Source organism: Falco cherrug, chromosome 15 (genome assembly GCF_023634085.1).
Source record: "Falco cherrug isolate bFalChe1 chromosome 15, bFalChe1.pri, whole genome shotgun sequence".
NCBI classification, from domain to species: Eukaryota; Metazoa; Chordata; class Aves; order Falconiformes; family Falconidae; genus Falco; species Falco cherrug.
The window spans coordinates 5,340,712-5,359,455 of record NC_073711.1 but is presented as its reverse complement, the minus strand read 5'-3'; the positions used below and the strand labels follow the sequence as shown (position 1 = coordinate 5,359,455).

The 18,744-nt window shown below is 51.8% G+C and overlaps 1 protein-coding gene and 1 long non-coding RNA gene across 15 annotated transcripts; one reads left to right on the top strand and one right to left on the bottom strand.

The window, feature by feature from the left end:
- Positions 1-65: 65 nt before the first annotated feature.
- Positions 66-8,921, bottom strand: RAB39B (RAB39B, member RAS oncogene family). 13 transcript variants are annotated; one of them, XR_008735218.1, is made up of 5 exons: positions 8,015-8,921; positions 3,629-3,849; positions 2,900-2,983; positions 2,671-2,765; positions 66-2,279 (listed from the first exon to the last, which is right to left on the bottom strand). XR_008735218.1 is itself a non-coding variant. In XM_055727321.1 (4 exons), exons 1-3 carry the CDS (start codon positions 8,227-8,229, stop codon positions 2,904-2,906), a joined length of 516 nt encoding a protein of 171 aa, XP_055583296.1. In that variant the 5' UTR covers positions 8,230-8,921; the 3' UTR covers positions 66-2,765; positions 2,900-2,903. The 13 variants fall into 13 exon arrangements, 4 of the variants coding, with proteins under 4 accessions (XP_055583296.1, XP_055583297.1, XP_055583295.1 ...); XR_008735219.1 differs by having other exon boundaries at positions 66-1,333; XR_008735214.1 differs by having other exon boundaries at positions 66-164; positions 512-562; positions 867-3,849; positions 8,015-8,918.
- A 416-nt stretch (positions 8,922-9,337) lies between these two features.
- On the top strand, positions 9,338-18,527 carry LOC114015549 (uncharacterized). Of its 2 annotated transcripts, XR_003559553.2 has the most exons (3): positions 9,338-11,005; positions 15,253-16,164; positions 17,462-18,527. It is a non-coding gene; the product is annotated as an uncharacterized LOC114015549 (long non-coding RNA). The 2 variants fall into 2 exon arrangements; XR_008735221.1 differs by lacking the exon at positions 17,462-18,527 and having other exon boundaries at positions 15,253-16,300.
- The last annotated feature ends 217 nt before the right edge of the window (positions 18,528-18,744 follow it).

Sequence of the window (18,744 nt, the reverse complement as noted above, 5' to 3'; positions counted from 1 at the left end):
CACTGAGTAGTTGGCTGGTCCCGAAGACGCAAGCAACGGGCCTTCAGAGAAAAATGTATAGTGGATACTGTTGCCAAGAGTGCCTGTTTATTGTTGAGCCAGTCCACGTTAAGACTTTCAGTTAGGGCTGCGGTATAGAAGTGGTACAGGTAGTCCACAGCTTACTGATAGAGAATGGGGAGGGGGAAAGGAAAAAAAAAAAAAAAACCACCAAAGTTTCTTTACAAGTTTTGAATTTCACATTATCACATAGTAACCATTTTGCTAAATACAAGCATATTTTCAGTCACATACAGACAGCTAAATACAGCATTATTTTCACATTTCGTTAACGGTGCATAACAGAAAGCAAGGAAAGTGTATAGTATGCTTTTATTCTGCAGGTTCTGAGCAATTTCAATCTAACATGCAGATTGTTTTTAACATGTGGTAGCGACCACAGAAAGTTAGCTTTTTCCTTTTTTTTTTTTTTTTTTTTGAATTTTTGTCCTAGAGTAAAAGAGCTCCTGACCTTTATCCCATGAAAGGTATCACCTTCTGATTTCTCTAAGTCCCTCTTGCACTAGAAGTCAAAGCATTAAAACCAGTTGTTAGAAAAGAATTCTTAGCATATCCTATAAGTTCTTTATCTTAGAAAAAACATTCCAAATTTTGTACAGATGAATCTACATTTCCTATATTTTAATAAGCTGTCTAGAAAATGCAAGGAATTAGAAAAAGATGTAGATAATGATTTCTCTATCATTTAATATAACCATTTATTACCTCTAAGTAGTTAGACTGCATACATTTTCTTCTATACTGTTCCTTTTTAGAACTATGACACTTGTATTTTTAAACTGAAGATTTACTCTGAATGCACTTACTGATTTAGGCTTTCTGGGAGCAGTAAAGGGGAATGTCCAAACCCCATTAAATAAGATAGTGGTTGTCTCATGAAAAGGGATCTTTCCCCTGCTGGCCAGGTTCCTGCACAAAGAATTAGAGAATTTTACTATTGCTAAAAGGCCGTTTGATCCCACTCTTAACTGCTGTGGCTGTAGCACCCTGGTTCTGCCCTCAAGGACAGCTGCTACCCTCAGCTGGGCAGCCCAAGACACACCTCATGATCAGGGGGACCCCAGAGAGCCACAGCAGCTGCCTGAGGGACTTTCCATTCAGAGAACGAAGAAACTGACCCCTCTCTACTGGTTCGTCCTTGCCTTTGGGAACACACAACTAACAGACCTGGTGCGAGCAAACCTTGCGCTCTCCACTGGTGTCAGCCCACGAGAGCCCATGGCAGCCAAGCTCCTGTGGCGCTCTCTGCATCATCTTCGCCAGCTTTGCTTACCTAGAAAGAGATTTTGTAAAGGGATATTTTTTTTTTTTTGTAAATTTTTCTTGATCTTCAGGGCTTTCAACTCAACCACAACTGAACCTGCTGGGAATTCACGGGGCTTAGCACAAGGTTTTTGAGACGGTGATAGCCTACTCAAGAGCAACCAGGGGTTAGCAGTGACAAGCTTACGGAAAGGCGCCAGACCATTGCCACCCCTCCCTTCCTCCAGGTTGCTTCCAGCACCTGCTGCTGCCCTGCAGAGCCCAGGAACCAAAAATGTTCCTAGGACACAGAAAATAAAAATGTTACTCATTTGCAAGGTTTTGGCTGTTGGGTTGGGTTTGTTGTTTGGAGTTTTTTACAGCTTTAATACGTAAACCACAGGGTTTTTTCTTTATACAGACCTGCCCCATGTGCTGCAAACAGTGAGAACAGGTTTAAAGGGAGAAACAGTCTGAACTCATGGCATAGCTTAAAAAGCTGTAACAAATATTTTACTCTTCTCTACTTAGAGGCCTGAAATCAAACACTAGATGCTTCCTGGGGTTTTTCCCTAATCCCTCCCTCCTGCCCATTAGCAGTTTGGTGTATAAAGCTTGCAACTTGAGTACAAAAAAAAATAATTCACTATAGTTCTGTTTGTTTGCTTTTAATAGGCTGAACTTCCCTGGTTTGCTACAGGAGCACAGTTACCCTGCTGCACTTCAAAAGCTTCAGTTAAAACTTAGCGGAAGCAAAGCTTCTAAGTGGTGAACGGCCTTCCCACAAAACGGCCACCTACTTACAGCTTTTGTAACACGGCTACCATCCCATGATGACCAACCTGAGATGGAACCTCTTTTGTCAAATTAAAACGTGGTGGAAAACAAATTTACTCTTGAGCTTGTCTTGTGGCTTTCCTTTCCACCTGCCCAGACACTCCTTTTGTGTGCTCCTTCTCCCCAGCGCTAGTTCTCTCCTTCCACAGATGCCAAGAAAGAAAATGACGCTTTAACAGCAGAAAGTACTGATGGAAGCTGTTGCTTTCCATGCTATGTAACTTACTTAAAAGCAAATCTCACCTTTTAGGATGTCTGATGCACCTGAGTTAAGCTTTTCAAGTTTTTTTTTTATTCTGTGGGGGTTTTTCCCCCCGCCCCTCCCTTCCATTCCTCCTCGTGCCCTGGCTGGTAAGACACCCAAAAGGTCAGCACAGTGCTGTCAGCAGGACAGAGGTGGTGGTGTGTCCCACCTGGCTGCAACACCCCAGCCTTTGAGGTGTAAAAGATGAGGACATGGTTCTCTCTACGCTCTTGATCACTGAATTCTGTTGGAAAGCCCTGAACTCAGGGTACTTTCAAGGTACTCACCTAGGCAGTAAATGCGCAAAAATGCACTGAATAATTAGTACTGGAGCAGGAGTTGCCACTTAGAATCCCAGTTCAGCGCAGCAAGGAAAGCACTACTGGGGAGGGGAATAATTTAAGTTTTAATTACCAATCAAAGAACTGCTGTTTTCCTCTTTAAATTCCACAGAATATTCTTTGCTATCGAACTAGGTTCAAGAACATAAGAAAGAAAATTCAGAAGTGTGCATACCATGTCAGTAAACTTTTCCTGTGGAGTTGGCCTCATGAGGAAACGGTATCTGTGCTGCCTTTACACCTTCCTGGAAAAAAACAGCTGACACAAAGAAAGATGTCCTCTTTCTTTCTCTCTGTCTGCCCATTTGTCACACTACTGAAGTATCCATACTGCAGCTTCAATACCCAGCATGGAGCTATGGATTTACTTAAAAGAGAACATGCACAGTGCCCTGGCATGTGCCAGCCTGTTCAGCTCTCTGTATACTCTCTCCTGTCTCCTGCAGCCCCTCATTTCTGATTCCTCTCTCCTTACAACATCTACATGCACCCTCACTCACTCTCCTTTAGGTTTGTAGCCCCCCAGTTCTGAAAGGTTATTTGGAACAGAACATTTCTTTCCAGGGTCTGTTCTGGTGTCCAAAACAACGGGGGAGGCTGTTCACAACGGGAGTATTGCTCTCCCTTCTGTCACACTGAGTTCACTTAGTAAAGTACATTTGGTTAGTAGAGTTCATCACCTGCCTCACTAGAAGAGCTCAGCACAAGCATCGCCTATCTGATTTCACCACTTCCTCTGAAGAGTGCACTACATTTGGGACAAACCCGCTCTTTACCCCTTCCCATCCCTCCTGGATTGAAATTTCCCCTCTTTTAACAAGCTCATATATATCTCGAGTCAGATCAGTGAAGGCCTTCTCCACGTTAATGGCATCCCGAGCTGAGGTCTCAATGTACTTCATACCATATGCAGCAGCCAGTTTCTCAGCCTCGTGCCTGGTGACTTGCCGCTGGGTGTCAAGGTCACACTTGTGACCTACCAAAACAAAGACGATCTGGTATGGCTGGACGTGCACCTTGGTCTCCTCTAGCCACTCATGGACGTTCTGGAAGGACCTGCGGTTTGTAATGTCAAAGAGCAGGAGTCCGCCAACCGAGTTCCTGTAGTAGGCTCTGGTGATGGACCTGGAAACGAACCAGCCACAAGAACAGTATAAGCTACAGTTGTTTGGGAAGAAGGGCAGAGCCAGTTTCATGTGGGTTTTGTTTGGTTTTGTCTTCCGATTTATTTTCTTCTTAAGCCAAACGCAGCCCTTCTGAACAGACCTCTGCTTAAGAAAGCACGTTACCACCACCCAGTCCGCCCTGCAGAACACAGGGCAGAGGAGGCCATTCAGGCAATGCCTTACCACTTTTACCTTGGGCTCTGTAGAGCTTGTAATTCAAAAAAAGACAACTGGCCTTGGCATAAAGATTTCATCCTTGGGTAACTGTCCCACTGACTGATTTAGTACAGCTCTGTTCAAAACCCCCACCACCATTTTTGGTCTCTATTTTCTGTCACGGATTTCTGTATGCCCTTTGCTGTCAATCTAGAGAGTCCTGTCCCCCACCCCACGTAAGTTCTCTGAACACCCCATCTAACCCATCGGTTTAGAAGCACTCGTACAAATTAAGAGATTTCACTTGGAAAGCAAATACCCACTCTTTGACAGACACATAAAAGAAGGAGGCTACAGACTCGGAGGGCAGACCGTGGGGCTGTAGCTCCCCCCATACACCCAGGGCCTGGGCACGGGGACATCCACCAACCCGTACACTCTCTCCCGCTACACCAACTGCTCAAAACGACATTAGAGGTAACAGGACACGGCTAGTGACACTAACCGGACAGCCAGTCTGACCTCCTGAGCAACAGCAAAAGGATACACCAGCTTCCTAGGGGAACGTGCGTTACTGGCGGTCTTGCTCCTGCCAAGTACCAACAACACCCAGCAGTAACCAAAAAGACCCCCGAACCACGGGCTGCGAAATGGAGCGCGTCTTCCACAGCTCTTCCAATGGCGCAGCCAGAAGCAGCACACGAAACTGGCTAACACAGGGCAATGATGGGGTGAAGCTGAGACCACGAGGCTGAGCTGAGCTACAGTTCAAAGACTACTATGTATGGAAAACCCAAGAAGTGATAAAACGGGTGTTTCTGCAGTCATGGATTCGTTTTAAATCCAGAAGCAATGATCAATTTCAGTCCCTGGAGGCATTCACACTTGGGCCTGAACTTCACTTGCTGGGAACACGGAAGCACTGCTGCATTTTTACCTTGGGTTGAGTCCTTTTTTGGACATGCAAGACTGTTGTTAGGTGGTCCTGTAGTGTGTCTAATCTAGTGAAACTGTCCCAAGAAAGGACGAGCTGGAGCTTTCAAGGATTGCTGGATCAACAGACACGCAGTGATGGGTAAAAACCCTCAGCCAAAACTGAAGAAAGCCGGAGCGGAGATAGTTGCCTGTATTTGGATAATTTCTCCTCTCCCAGTTATCTGGCTGAGGGACAACAGTAGCTCTGCACATTTGGCACTGAGGGAATCAGATCTGCCTTTTGCTCCCTAGCCAGCTGCAAACAGATATCAGTGCTCTGAATTTACCCCCGCACTGTCACATGCATTTCTGCTTCTCCTTTGTGTTCCGAGCCATCAGCCCTGGCTCCTGCCAACATCAACAATGCCTCAGGTACTTCTGAAAGACATGACAGGATTGAAGTTGAATACTGCTTTGAGGTAAAACTAGGTGAAGGTCTCAGCATCTTTCCTTAAAGCCTTTTCCACAGACCTTTTCCCTTACTGATCCACAGGAAGCAAGCTACATTGCCGTCACGCTGCATGGCACTCCCCAGCTCCCTTCCAGGGCTCCTACCAACCCTCCTCCCGCCATGCTCATACATGCTCATGCAGAGCAGCATGAGGATTCGCACCTATCCTGACCAAGTTATAACATAAAGGTATTGCCTCTGTCAGGGAACTCACCCCTGCTCTGTACCCACGGTGGGGACTCTCGCGCCCAGGGTCCGTGCCTGTTTGGCTGGGTCTTTCCCTCCCAGCCGAGGGAGAGCCGGCAGCTGGATGGAAACAGCTTCTTCTGTAGGTGGTGGCACACAGTTCCAGGGACTGAGGGCTGCACATGCTTTTGCTAGCATTACACAACACTGGGTTTCAGACAAGGAAATCACAGTATCTGAGCAACCAGAGATGGGCAAAACCTGACAGATTCTGGAAGAACTGGACCCTGCTCTTCTACAGCTCCAAAGCAGCCTCAACACTGCCCCAGGCAGCGTGTTTTGGGGTCTGATCTGGCAAAACAGAACGGCACACGCTTAGCTGTAATTTAAGCCTTGACTGCACGGAAATTGCTTCTGATTTATGAAGAGGGAAGAAGCTCACAACGGGGGTCAGGAAGAACAGAAATGTAGCACAGCTGCAGAGCAGAGAATTTCAACAAGGTGTCTTCAAAATAACTACAGTGGTTTCTTCCTTGTGGGGTGGCTGTCAAAACCAGGCAAAGCAGACTAGAAATGCTCAAATGAGAGAACTCTGTGAGAAAGTGGAGCTCATTCTTATGTATTTCCTTCTTAAGAATTTCCCTATGGATGACAAAGAAGTTTTAAGGGTTCTGAAGAGCACCTGCACCATTGTGCTTCTTTCCTGTGCCCGCAAGTCTGAGAGGCTTCAGCTTACTCCAGTAATAGCTACACCTTGCCTTTTGCCAAGAAAAATAGCTTGCAGGAGAAGCCCAGGAGCTGCTGTCTTTATGGGGCACAATTTGTCACCGGGCTAACAGTGATTTGAAAGGGATAAACACAAAACATTTTTTTGCCGGATTTATTTCATACTTCAGAGTGCACCATAAGGGCACCTGGGTTGGCTCACTTCCCTCTAGCTTTTCACACGGGGAATTTAAGTTTGCACTTTGGCAAGGGTATTTCAAAGCTGCACGATGTGGGTTTTTCATGTCACTCACTGTTCCTGCCCTTTACACTCTTCCTGCCTTTGAATGCTGCTGCCCATCGCAGCAGCGCAGCCTGCCCTTGTGCTGAAGGTCGCCTGCTCATCATGCTTACAACCCGAGCGCCGTGCCGGGTCAACCACCAGCGCGAAGGGTAAGCAGCCTCCAGGGCCCCAAACTTCCCAATGTGTAAAAGAAAGGACACTGAAGCCATCCAACAGCTTTTGCTCTTCACAGCATGGCACCCAGGCGTGTTTTCTCCAGACCTCAGCCCTGAGACCCGAAGCTGGAAGCTGATGCAACTGCAAGCTAAAGCACCTCCTCTCTCAGCAGAATAAAGCACCAGCTCCTCACCCCGAGGGGCTGCAAGATAGTTGGGAAAAAAACACCCTGTCACTGGCTAAGGACCGACTACTGCACATGCTGGGCCAGATGCCAACACCACAGACGCGAAGGAAGGTGGGGAGAGGGGCAGGCAAGTTCTCATGTATTGAATGAAACCAAAACATTCCTCAGGCCAGTCGTTGCAGCACAGAAGTGGCAGCTCCGTGAAGCTGTGCAGAGATGCGGAGCAAGGGAAGTGTGGAAGGATGGAAGAGCAGACAAAAGTTAAAGCCGCGTGAAAAACAGAAGCAAAGAGGAGGCTGGGAGCTGCGCATACGCTCGCACCCCATCCGAATGAGCAGCGCATCCCGGGACACCACCAGCACACTGCTTAGCTGGGGCCCAGCCTGGCCCAGCGGCTTGTACCATACATTCCCGTGGGCCTCCCATGCCGCCCTACGTTTTCCGCACCGAGCCTTGGTTACTATTGCCTGACCTCTCAGACCGTCAGTGGCTGGGCTCGGCCTGCCACCTCCAGAAGGCACCGGGCACCGCGCACAGCCACGGCCGGGGGTCTGTGCCGGCCCCTCCCCGCCCGGGGACCACCCGCAGGGGGTCACCCCGCGCACCACACCGCATGCAGCGAGCCCGAACACGCGTGTCCAGCTGCCCGGCCACTGCCCCTGGGCACCAGCGGCGAGCAGGAGCCCTCCCTGCCGAGCGGCGCCCGGTGATGCTCCCCGCTCCCCGCTGGAAACACGGCCAAGGGCCAGCGCTGCCTGCGGGCCCCGGCCCCGGCACGGCCGCCATCGGGGCTGGGCACGGGCCCCGCGCCGCGCTACGCTCCCCCGGGCGAAAGCAAAAGGAAACATGAAAAGAAGAAAGCGAAAAACGAAAAGGGGGGGGAGCACTAGGGGCAGTTTGTCTCCGCTTTGTCTGGGCCGGCCCCCGGGGGACGCCGGCCCCAGCCCCGCAGCGCCCGGCCCCGCGGGAAGGGCCGCCCCGCCCGCCCCCGCCGCCGTCCTCACCGGAACCGCTCCTGCCCGGCCGTGTCCCAGATCTGCAGCTTGATCCGCTTGCCCGGCTCGATCTCCACCAGCCTGGAGAAGAAATCCACGCCCACCGTGGGGTCGGAGATCTGGGCGAAGCGCCCCTCGGTGAAGCGGCGGATGAGGCAGGACTTGCCCACGGTGGAGTCGCCGATGACGATCAGGCGGAACTGGTAGAGCCAGATGGCCTCCATGCTGCCGCCGCCCGCCTCAGCGCCCGCCCGCCGCCGCGCCGCCCATGCCCGGCCCGCGGGCCCGGGGGCGGCCGCCGCCGCCGCGCCGCTCGCCCGCCCGCAGGGGGCGCGCCGCCCGGGAGGCCCCGCGCTAGGCCGGGACCGCGGCGCCTCGGCGGCCGGCGGCGGCCCGGGCCTGGCCCCCGCAGCCGGGAGGCAGGCGGGCCGGCCCGGCTGTCTGCGCCGCGGCCGCGCCGCTCAGGCGGGCCCCATGGCGGCCGGCGCAGGCCCCTGCCCGTCACCCCCACTGGCCCGTCACCGTCGGCACATCCCGCCGGGCCCCGGCCCCGCCGCCGGGGTGCTGCGCGGACCGCGGGGCCGGGAGGGCGCCGGCTGCCGCCTCAAGCCCTGCCGGCGCTGGGGCCCGGCCGGGGGTCGCTCCCCCCGCCGGTGCCGCGGAGCCCGCTCTCCCCGCAGCGCAGCGCAGCGCCGCGGCGGCCGTTCGCTGCGGCTGCACCCGCGCCGCCCCCCCGCTGGGGCCGGGGCTGGTGCCGGGACCGGGGCCGGAGCTGGGGCCGGGGCCGGGCTGCGGGATGGAGGCGCGGCCGAGCGCGGGGCGCGCCGTGATGCAATGGCGGCCGCGCTCTACCGCACTGCCGGGAGGAGCCGCCACCCCCAAAACGCGGCCGCTGCGGGAGCCGTGCGGGGGCGGGGCGGGGCGGGACCGTGCGGGGCGGCGGGGGGCGGCCGGGGGGAGCCCGCGGCTGAGGGGGACGCGGGGCTGAGGGAAGCCCGTGGCTGAGGGGGAGCCGGGGCTGAGGGAGGGACATGGCACTGAGGGGAGCCCGGGGCTGAGGGGAGACGCAGGGCTGAGGGGGACGCGGGGCTGAGGGAAGCCCGTGGCTGAGCAGGACGCAGGGCTGAGCGGGAGCTGGGGCTGAGGGGGGACAGTGCTGAGGGGGATGCGGGGCCGAGGGGAGCCGGGGCTGAGGGGAGACGTGGGGCTGAGCGGAGATGCAGGGATGAGCAGGACATGGCGCCAAGGGGAGCCCGGGGCTGAAGTGAGACGCGGGGCTGAGGGGAGACGCAGGGCTGAGGGGAGACGCAGGGCTGAGGGGAGACACGGGGCTGAGGGGAGACGCAGGGCTGAGCGGGACACGGGGCTGAGGGAGGGATATGGCACTGATGGGAGCCCAGGGCTGAGGGGAGACAGGGCCGAGCCCAGGGCCAAGGGGGAGCTGGGGGCCGGGCAGCCCCCAGAGCTACGGGGCACAGGCCAAGGCTGACCTTTCTCAGCACTTCCCCAGAGCGAGGGGTGTCAAGCAGGGTGCACAACACCTTCCCACGTTTTAAATGCGAGTCTTGTTTCTGGAGAGGTTCAGGCTCCTCACTGCTGCATCAGGGCTTCCTTCCCACTGAAACCTAACGGGGGGAGCCTGAGCGCAGCTGGAGAGCCCCTGCACCGCTGCCCTGGGCACTGGGTCACCTGTGCCCTGCGAGCCTGCCCTGGAGGGGGACAGTGGTGACAGCAAGGTATCTTACTGACAGACTCATGAATCCCAGCATAGCCACACACACACACATATGCGTGGGCGTGTATATATAGTATGTGTATATATATATATGTGATGTGTGTACAGCCTCAGAAATGAATAGTTACAGACATTAAATACCCAGCAACTTAAATACCACCAATCTTAACAAATCCATTCTCCCTCGCTCCGCTCGAGTGGGTTCTTGGCTCCACAGGGTGAAGCGCGGTGTTCAGGAACACAAGCAGCAGCAAACGTGGCACAGCTTACACACAGATACCGCGGAATGTAAATCCCGATTTTACCCGGCTGTCCCAAAGGCGGCCTGTCCCAGGCAGGTAGCACTGCGTACCACCACGGCAGTGTGAGCCGCACTCGCGTGGCTCTGTCAGATACGGCTGAGCTCGAGCAGCTGCTTGTTCTGCACTTGCCAGGGCAGAGTTGTGATCTCTGGAAGGGAAAACAAGCATGTACGTTATTAGAAACAGTGACTTAAATGTGTGTATTAAGTCAAACACAAAAAAAGAGGACTACTGATGCTTTTTCTTTTTTTAAATTTATGAAAGCATTGGTGTTTTTTTTCCTTAATAAAGACGGTTTCATTAAGAGCTCCTCCTGCATGACAGCTATTGAAACAAACACATCCACAGTGGCTGTTATTTTCATTAGATCCTCAAAAAAAGGACATTTGTATAGGTATGAGATAGTTAGCCAGCTTGCAAATTGGACTAGGACATTAGACCATTTCAAGTCTTGAGGAATAAATGTCAAGGAATTCTTTCAATATCCTTTAATATATTTATTCAAAAATAACAACCTCAAAAGATCCTATTTTAATGTACCTCAGGACAGGAAAGCAAACTGATGAAGCAGTCTGCACAGTAACAGAAACGGTGCAACAGGAAAATATTAAACCTATAAATCTGAGTTAGCAGTACATTAACCAGTGACTCATTGCCGGCGATGATTTGTGGGGATCTGTCGCACTTTACCGTATGATTTCTGAGTATTCGATGCCCATTAGTTCAAGCCCACAACAAATTGTGGTTTCTCTTCACTGTTTTTCCCTCCTCCCCGTGCACTCGCCCTATTCCTTTTCTTCCACAGGTCTGGCTGTGCTCCAGCAGGCACAGGGCACTCGGCAACACACCCTGCAAGCCAGGCGTTGGTGGCATCTCCAGGAGGTATCTGAAGGCAGAGGTGCCGATGAACCTGGTGCTGGTGCACGCTGATGGCACCTCACGGCAGCAGCGCGAGCTACGGCAGTGAGTAGCTGAAGCTCCCTGATGTGCGGGGCCGTGAGGAGCTGGGGGAGCACCGAGGGGTGGGCTGATGCCCAGCAGATGCTGTCATAGCTAGAGGAGTTCCTGGAGCAGCTGGGACCTGTTTTCCCCAGCAAATAAACCTGCAGGATCCCATGATGCAGATATCATTTTCATCTTCTCTGAACACATGCATATAGATGAACACACGCTGTGTGACTAAGCAGCCACGGTATTAATTAGCAGCAACTGAGAAGGCAGGAGAAAATGAGATCCTGGGAGAGCCTTTGTTCTGGTACTGTTTTAGAAAATGGAAAATCTGGTGTCTGAAAGAAAACAAGAGACAGTAACCTAGATCTGATGCAAAAGCAGGTTTGTTGGCTGGGGATGGGACAGCAGGTGCTGGTGAGAAGCTGTGGGAGCGTGTGTTCTGATGGCAGCGCTCGGAGCAGCTTCCGCGGGCTGGTGGCAGCACCGAACTAGGGGCAACTCTTCAGTGCTCTTCCCCATGGGTCCTTTTCTCCTCACGGCTGCTAGCGCTGGAGGAGAGCTGCTGGAAAATGACCTCAGCAGAGGTGAGGGCACGGCTGAAGCCATGCGGGCACACCGGGGCTGAGCTCTTGCATCGGCTGGCAGCACCCACGGGACTCCACAGGCCGGGTCCGAGCCAGCTGCCCCGGAGGCAAAGGGGAGCTCCCCGTGCAGGCAGCACCGCCGCACAGCCAAACGCGGGTTAAAGCGCTTCCCAAGGGCCGCCTGTGCTCACCTGTGTGCGCAGCTCCTGCGCAAGGGGAAAAACATCCACGCATCAGCCACTGGAGCGGGTATTTATTTAGTACGCTCATTTTAAGGCAGGAAAGCTGGGGCAAAAAGGTGCGAGGGCTGGAGAATGACTCCCTTGCAACCCTGCGCTGCCTGTAGTCTCTATCCCAGAGCAATTCTCTTCCTTTCAGCGTTAGATGATGAAGCCCCAAGCAGATACTCAGGAGGGGCTTTTGCGAGCCCAGTCCCAACCCATTTCAGGCAGGTGGGTGCTGAGCGCCCTGTGTGTGGCTGTGCTGAGCGTGGCGCCAGCCTCAGCAGTGCCTGTGCTGGGGCAGGATGGTTTCCAGGCAGGCAGCTCCACTCGGGCAGGAGCTCTCTGCCGTGAGGCCCAGGGGCACTGTGGCTAGGCCACCAACAGAGGTGGCCAGGAGTCAGCCACTGCCCAACACCGGTACACAGAAGTCCTTCCCTCCAGTTTGCCGCCCAGTTGTAGTTCAGCTTTTCCCCAAAACCAGCCACTGCCCGTTACCCCGGTCACTGGCAGCTGGGGGCTGAAGCCACTTCCAAGCCCACGGCAGCCCTACGAGGAGCAGAGCGCATCAGCGCTGCACGCACCATGCAATTTTAATGCCCTTTCAGTTTCCAAGGATACAAAAAACAATCAATCGGGCACAATCCCTCGCTGTGGGGCTGGCTGCACAGGAGCTGCCCGAGACGGCCCGTGCCTGCGCCCTGGCCTGGGAAAGTGCAGCGACTGCAACACACTGGTGAACCAGAGCACCCAGCCCCACGGGCAGCCCCACAGGCTGAGGGCCACGACCCCGCAGGTTTTGTAGCCCAGCCCCACTGGCAGTGGAGCTGCACATCACTGCAGAGACAACCTGCCTCCATGCGGAGCCCTGCGAGTGTACACTACCCAAGAGGCCAGAGACCAGCTCCAGACTGAAAACAGCTACAGGCCACGCAGCAGGGTGATGGGAGTGCTGAGACTGGGGCTGGTTAACCACATAGCAAACAATTTATTAGCTAGATTCAAAAAACAACCCTGTTAAATTAGGCCTGTCCAGGAGATGTGACACAGAGACAGATTACACTGTGACAGGAACATGATTGCACCCATGATGTGCTAGCTGATGTGTGCCACTGTCAAACCTGGGACAGAAGGAAGGTATTCAGCAAATTAATGTTTATTATTTATACGATGCCCACACTTAGGCGGGGCAGTGCAGACAAGCGTAAAGCCAAGGGCACCACATGGTGCTCAGGAACTGACAGCCCAGCTGACAGCAGGCACTGGGAGCGTAATTTAGGAGTTTGTGGCAAGGTGACAGCCTTAGAGCCTCCAACAGCAGTAGCAGGAGGGAAGCACAGGCAGGGCTGAATGCCAGGAGGCATGTGGTGAAGCTTCTGTCCCGCCTTGGCTTTTGGCTGGGCTAAAGTGCCTTGTGGTGGACTTCTGTGGCAGACTGGCAGCCTCTGTCCCCAGGAAACTTGTCTAACCTCCCTCCCCAAATGCCAGCCTGTCAGCAGAATGCTTCTAGTGAGTAAAGGTGTACCGCACACCAAGGCGGCTCCAAGGATGCTGGCTGGGGTTCCAGGGGTGGTATCCTGCAAAGGTACAACTCGTCCCCCAGTGTCACACTGGGATCAAATCAAAAGCAGCAGAGCAGACGCAGGCTCGATAAATATAGTCATGGCTGAGTGATGCTGGGTGTCCCATTAATGGTCCCCCATTAATATAGGAACACATTACCTAAATGTGCCCTACATTAGGTGTCCAGGCTCCTCCTGTACCCAAAAAAGAGAGGCAGGAGCATCCTGAGAGCTAGTTATCCCACTCAGCTTGATGGGATGAACTGTCCTCCTCCACCACTGCTCTCTCCCTTGGGTGTAGAGGAGCAAAGCACAGAGGGCCCAGCACAGAGCAGCTGCCAGACATCAGACAGCTTGAATTGCCCCATCCCCTGAGCAGGAGGCTCTGCCTCCTCTCAAGGAGCTTAACAACGCCACAGAGATGGGGCTGCAAAGCCAGCCAGGGTCTGTGCCCATGGGAGAATGTGGGAGAGATACAAACGCAGAGAAACTTCAGAAATAACCAGACAAGCCTCTTGAGTCCGTAGCAGTGCTCCAGGGCAGCGTTAGCATTTGCTTTGCAACGTGAACGGACAGGGAAGATGAAACTCTTGTTCAGTGTGATGCACACGGGTGGGTGTGCACAGAGGAGAAGCTTGTCCCTGCAAGTGGCAGAGCCACCCTCTGGTGCCGCACAGCACCCACATGATGCAGCCTCCAGCCCCAACAGCTTGCACGTGCGAGCAAGTCAGCTGGGTTTTTGAAGAGACTTAAACTATTTGCAAAACGTTTCCCTGTGACAATAAATTAAACATCAGCTCATTACTATGGGATGGCTTACTCCAGATGCAGCTCCCGGTGTCTTATTTCAGATTATGATCACATTAAAATGGTCATGTGTTGGCCGATCTAAAAAGGGGGACTCCCATCAAGAGATCATTGTATCTGCCTGAGTGTGCCTGAATCCAAGAGCAGATCCTCCACTGGGAATATCATGTCCTTATAGCTGTTCAAGTCTTCCCAGGAAGGGAACAGGATCTGCTTAGAGCAAAAGAGAAGCCATTACAATCAGGATAAATTAGTAATGGTGAGTGGGAGAGAGAGAAGAGGAAAAGAGGTTATTGTGATTTTTCCTTCTACAGAGTGGGTGTCTGAGCTACTGACATTGCCAAAACAGCCCCCCAGCTTCCCCTCTGAGCACAGAGCTCAGCCTGTTTGATTACAGCTCGAGTGCTGCTTTGGGTTGTTAACAACTAGCAGGATGGCATTACGGGTTTTAGATGCATGAAATCTGATTTCTGTTCCTGCTGGTAGCATCTCAAGTTTAGCGGCAGCACAGGCAGGTGTGCAGAGTGAGAAAAGGCAAAATATACCTGTGTTTGCTCTGCTCCACACCGCTGAACACAGGCCTTTTCATCAGAAGCTGCAACACCTGTTGAGGACTAATTGTGGGGGTCTTTAAGGTGCTGCAGGGGGTAGAACTGTGGCTCTGTGGTGCTGTATATTTTCCCTTTTATAAAATACAGGATGCCAAGGAATACACTAAACCCTGACTGCAGTCCTGGAAAAAAATGGAACAATATCCAGCAGAAATACACATGACTCCTTCTTCTCCTTCTAACACAATCTATTAAAGCAGGGCTGGTTTAGCCAGCTCGGGTCTACAATGGAGGCTGGATTGCCACAGCCCAGAGGCAAGTCCCACCATAATATGATCTTACAGCATTTTAAAAAGCAAGTATCTGCTGCTAAGAGAGCACCTATTTCAGGCTACTCACAGGGAAATGACTGTCCCAGCACGGCCCCTCTCCAGCAGGAACGCTAGCTGGAGCCCTGGGGCGTGAACCTGGTGTGACCAGCAAACCTGGCAAGCTCAGACCTTGCTCCTCATTGTGTTTTTCCACTCTTCCTAGGATGCTGCTTGCCTGCTGACATCTTCACCCAACCTCACTCAGATTTTACCACCTGACATGAGACATTTCAGCTGAGTGAATGGGAAATCAATGCAAAACCAAACGGAGCTTGGTCTAGGGCTGCTAAACTGTAGGGTGGGCCCCTGCGGGAGCCACTTCCAGCCCTCCACCATGCCCACCCCTCTCTCAGGGGAAAGAGAACCCACACAAGCCATTAACAGTAATTTCTCCATGGACCTCCTGCCGGCTGATGCTTAGTCTTTGTGCCGCTGTGAGCTGACTCAGCACCTTCCAACCAATGTGTACAGAAGGGTGGGAGAAGCTGGCAAATGCCCCAAAAGTGGGAATGGCCATCCATCCTGGAGCTTCCCGCTCTTGCTCAAACCTCATTGCTACAAATCAGCCATCTGCTCACACCAGGCCAGGAGCTGGTACTGCAGTACCCAAACATGCCAAGTCTTGTGGCCCCACAAACTTCCCCTTGACCCTCACTGGGAGGGCTGCTCTTCATGGCAAAGCCACCAGTACAAGGAGCCTCCCAAAAAGTGCAGCCCATGGGAAAACGTGGCTGCTCCTGGCCGACCCCATGGGAAGGGACTTCTGTTTCAAGAGCTTTCCACAGGTCAGTAGAATCCTGCGCAGCAGTGATGCCGCGGAGAGCAGCACGGCTCCGGTAACACATACCTTACAGTGTCTGCAAATACGCTTTTGCACGGTGCTTTACAGTGAGCTTCTGACAACCTTTGCGACAGCGCTCAGAGGGACATCTCTTCCCAAGTATCCGTTTTAACAGTAACAGCAGATGACCAGGACACCTGAGGGGTGGAAAGCAAGCCGGTGGAAAAGAAAAAGGATTAAGCCATGAAAGATTTAAAGTCCAGAACAGCCAACTGGAACAAACCATCAAGCCTGGTACTGAATATGCTCACTTTTAGTTATCAGGAACTGAAGTGTATTTATTCAGGTTTTGATACACCAGTCTATTTGAAACATTTTTTTACTTAATTTAACAAGCCTGCAAAAATACAGCATTTCATATTTCAGCAGATCACATTAGTACATGGGTTTATTTAGCCAGCGTAATTTTCTCCTCGAATCTCCACAGTACTTCAATTTTTTTTCCCCTGTCTTGGTGAGGGATAAAGCTGAGCAAATATTTAGTAATGGATAATTAATTCAACCACTTCTTTTCCATCTCCTCTGAGACACTCATTCACTGCATGTTGATCCAGATTCAACAATTCTTTCTTTTTTGGGGTGGTTCAGCCTGGAGAGAAGAAGGCTCTGGGGAGACCTTGTAGTGGCCTTCCAGTACCTACCAGGGGCTTGTAAGGAAGATGGGGACAGGCTTTTTAGTACGGCCTGTAGCAACACAACAAGGGGTAATGGTTTTAAATTGAAAGAGGGTAGATTTAGATTAGATATTAGGAGGAAATTCTTTACCATGAGGGTGGTGAGACACCGGCCCAGGCTGCCCAGAGCAGCTGTGGATGCCCCATCCCTGGCAGTGCCCAAGGCCAGGCTGGACGGGGCTCTGGGCAACCTGGTCTGGTGGAAGGTGTTCCTGCAGGGGGGTGCAACTACATGGGCTTTAAGGTCCCTTCCAACCCAAACCATTCTATGGTTCTATGATTTTTTTAGATAGCTTCTAAACTATTTTCAACAGTTTCTGGTACCTGTAATATGAATAGCTTCAAATGGACAAAGGCCACAGATCCTATTTGCCAGATGGAGCATAAATACCTTCTAGACTCTTGCTTTCTATTCTTTTTTTTTTTTCTTTTCTTTTTTTTTTCTTGGAAGGTTCCCGAGAAAAAGTTATATAAGTGATAAACTCAATGGAAGCACATTCATTCTCAATGCAGAACACTCATGGGAAGCACTTGCCCAGCTCTACCGTAGATAGTGAGGTTTGCATTTTATATTAAGAGGATAGTGCCTCAGGGTCCCAGCATGGAATCTGGCATTTCACGGGCTCGCTCCGTCCCTGGGGTCACCCTGTACCCGGCAATGACTACAGTCAGCTCCCGCTGCATCACTGGTACCTGCATGCTTGTATTCAGGGAAATGAAGGGCATAAACCACATTTACTATATGCATCATCTTACCTTCTTATGGAACTTTGCTTAACCCATTCCACAATGAACTACTAAAACAGTCAGAAAACTTTCCATCCGTTTTTTCTTTTTTTTTTTTTTTTTTTTACCAGGTCCTACCCAACTCACCTTATCGTCAGCGCACACCTAAGGGCCCGAGTCTGCTACACGCAGCATCGTAAGCCACCACGTACAAAGAGGCTGTTAACCTTATGCTCACAAGCTCCCCCACTCCTCCATATGACACTGACAACAAAAGTGCCTTAACTCTTTTTGTGATCAAGTGCTTTCTGCGCAGTAAGTAAAACAGATACAGCACAGCAAACCTGCCTCCTCAGCTACGGCTGTGTTACAAATACGCATGCGGTTTGGCAGCGTAATCTTTTACTCCGATAAACTATTAAATGCCAAAGAAAGCTTCTTAAGTTAATCAGGGCTTGATTTAAATAAACAAGCCACCAAAAGATTAACAAAAATCCTTAATGGAATCTGAATGCAAACCCAGTCTGTTCACAAGTTCATAACAGCAATTGGAACCGGCCCACTGACCCCCTTTTTCTCCCCTTACTGGCACCACCAGTGAAAAAGAATTTTCTGGAACACCCAACACAACCATTTCCAGCTCCATTGACGCCAGCAGCAGTTTTGGCAACTTCGTCACAAGCACATGTGCTAATACTGCACGTCAGGGGGAGGAGGAAGAGGAGGAGGAGGCAGGATGACTTCATTCTCGTGACAGAGGGGAGTCAGCTGAACCCTCCAGGAAGAAACTTGGAGCTGCTTGCGCCGAAGCCCCGGCGTTACCGACCGCTTTCACAGCCACAGCAGGAATTGCCCCCCTGGGAAGCGCTTGGGCAGAGCGCAGCAGTCCTGAGGGCAGCTTCGCCGCAACAAGCCACCACTCCGATGAGCAGGACTCCTCGGTGTAGGTACGTTATATGTATGCATCAACGCTCACACGTTCAGTACCTAAACATGTAAGGATAGTAATTTAAAACTCCTGTCTTAGGTACAATACTTAATTTTATCCCACAAAGGTAATAAATGACCAAACATTGGTGAACAAAATGTGCCAGGCTGGAGCCCATACAAAGTATCTGTGGGCTGACATGCTATATATATCTCAGGTCCTTCATTAGACAGTTGTTATTTAATTCTGCTGCTCTACAGACTCTTTCTCGGTGCTTTCAGTACTATGACTGGTACATATCCACGTATTATTTTTTTCCCGTTGCAGAACCATCTTCTTTCCTTATTTTTTCCCATAAAACCTGCTGATTATTTCCCAAATGCCTTCATTTCATGAAAAAGTCTTGTTATTTTAAGTGTAGATTTTTCCATTAATTTATTTACAACCATCTTTGCTAAGCTGAAAATTTACGCTGAGCTTGAGTTA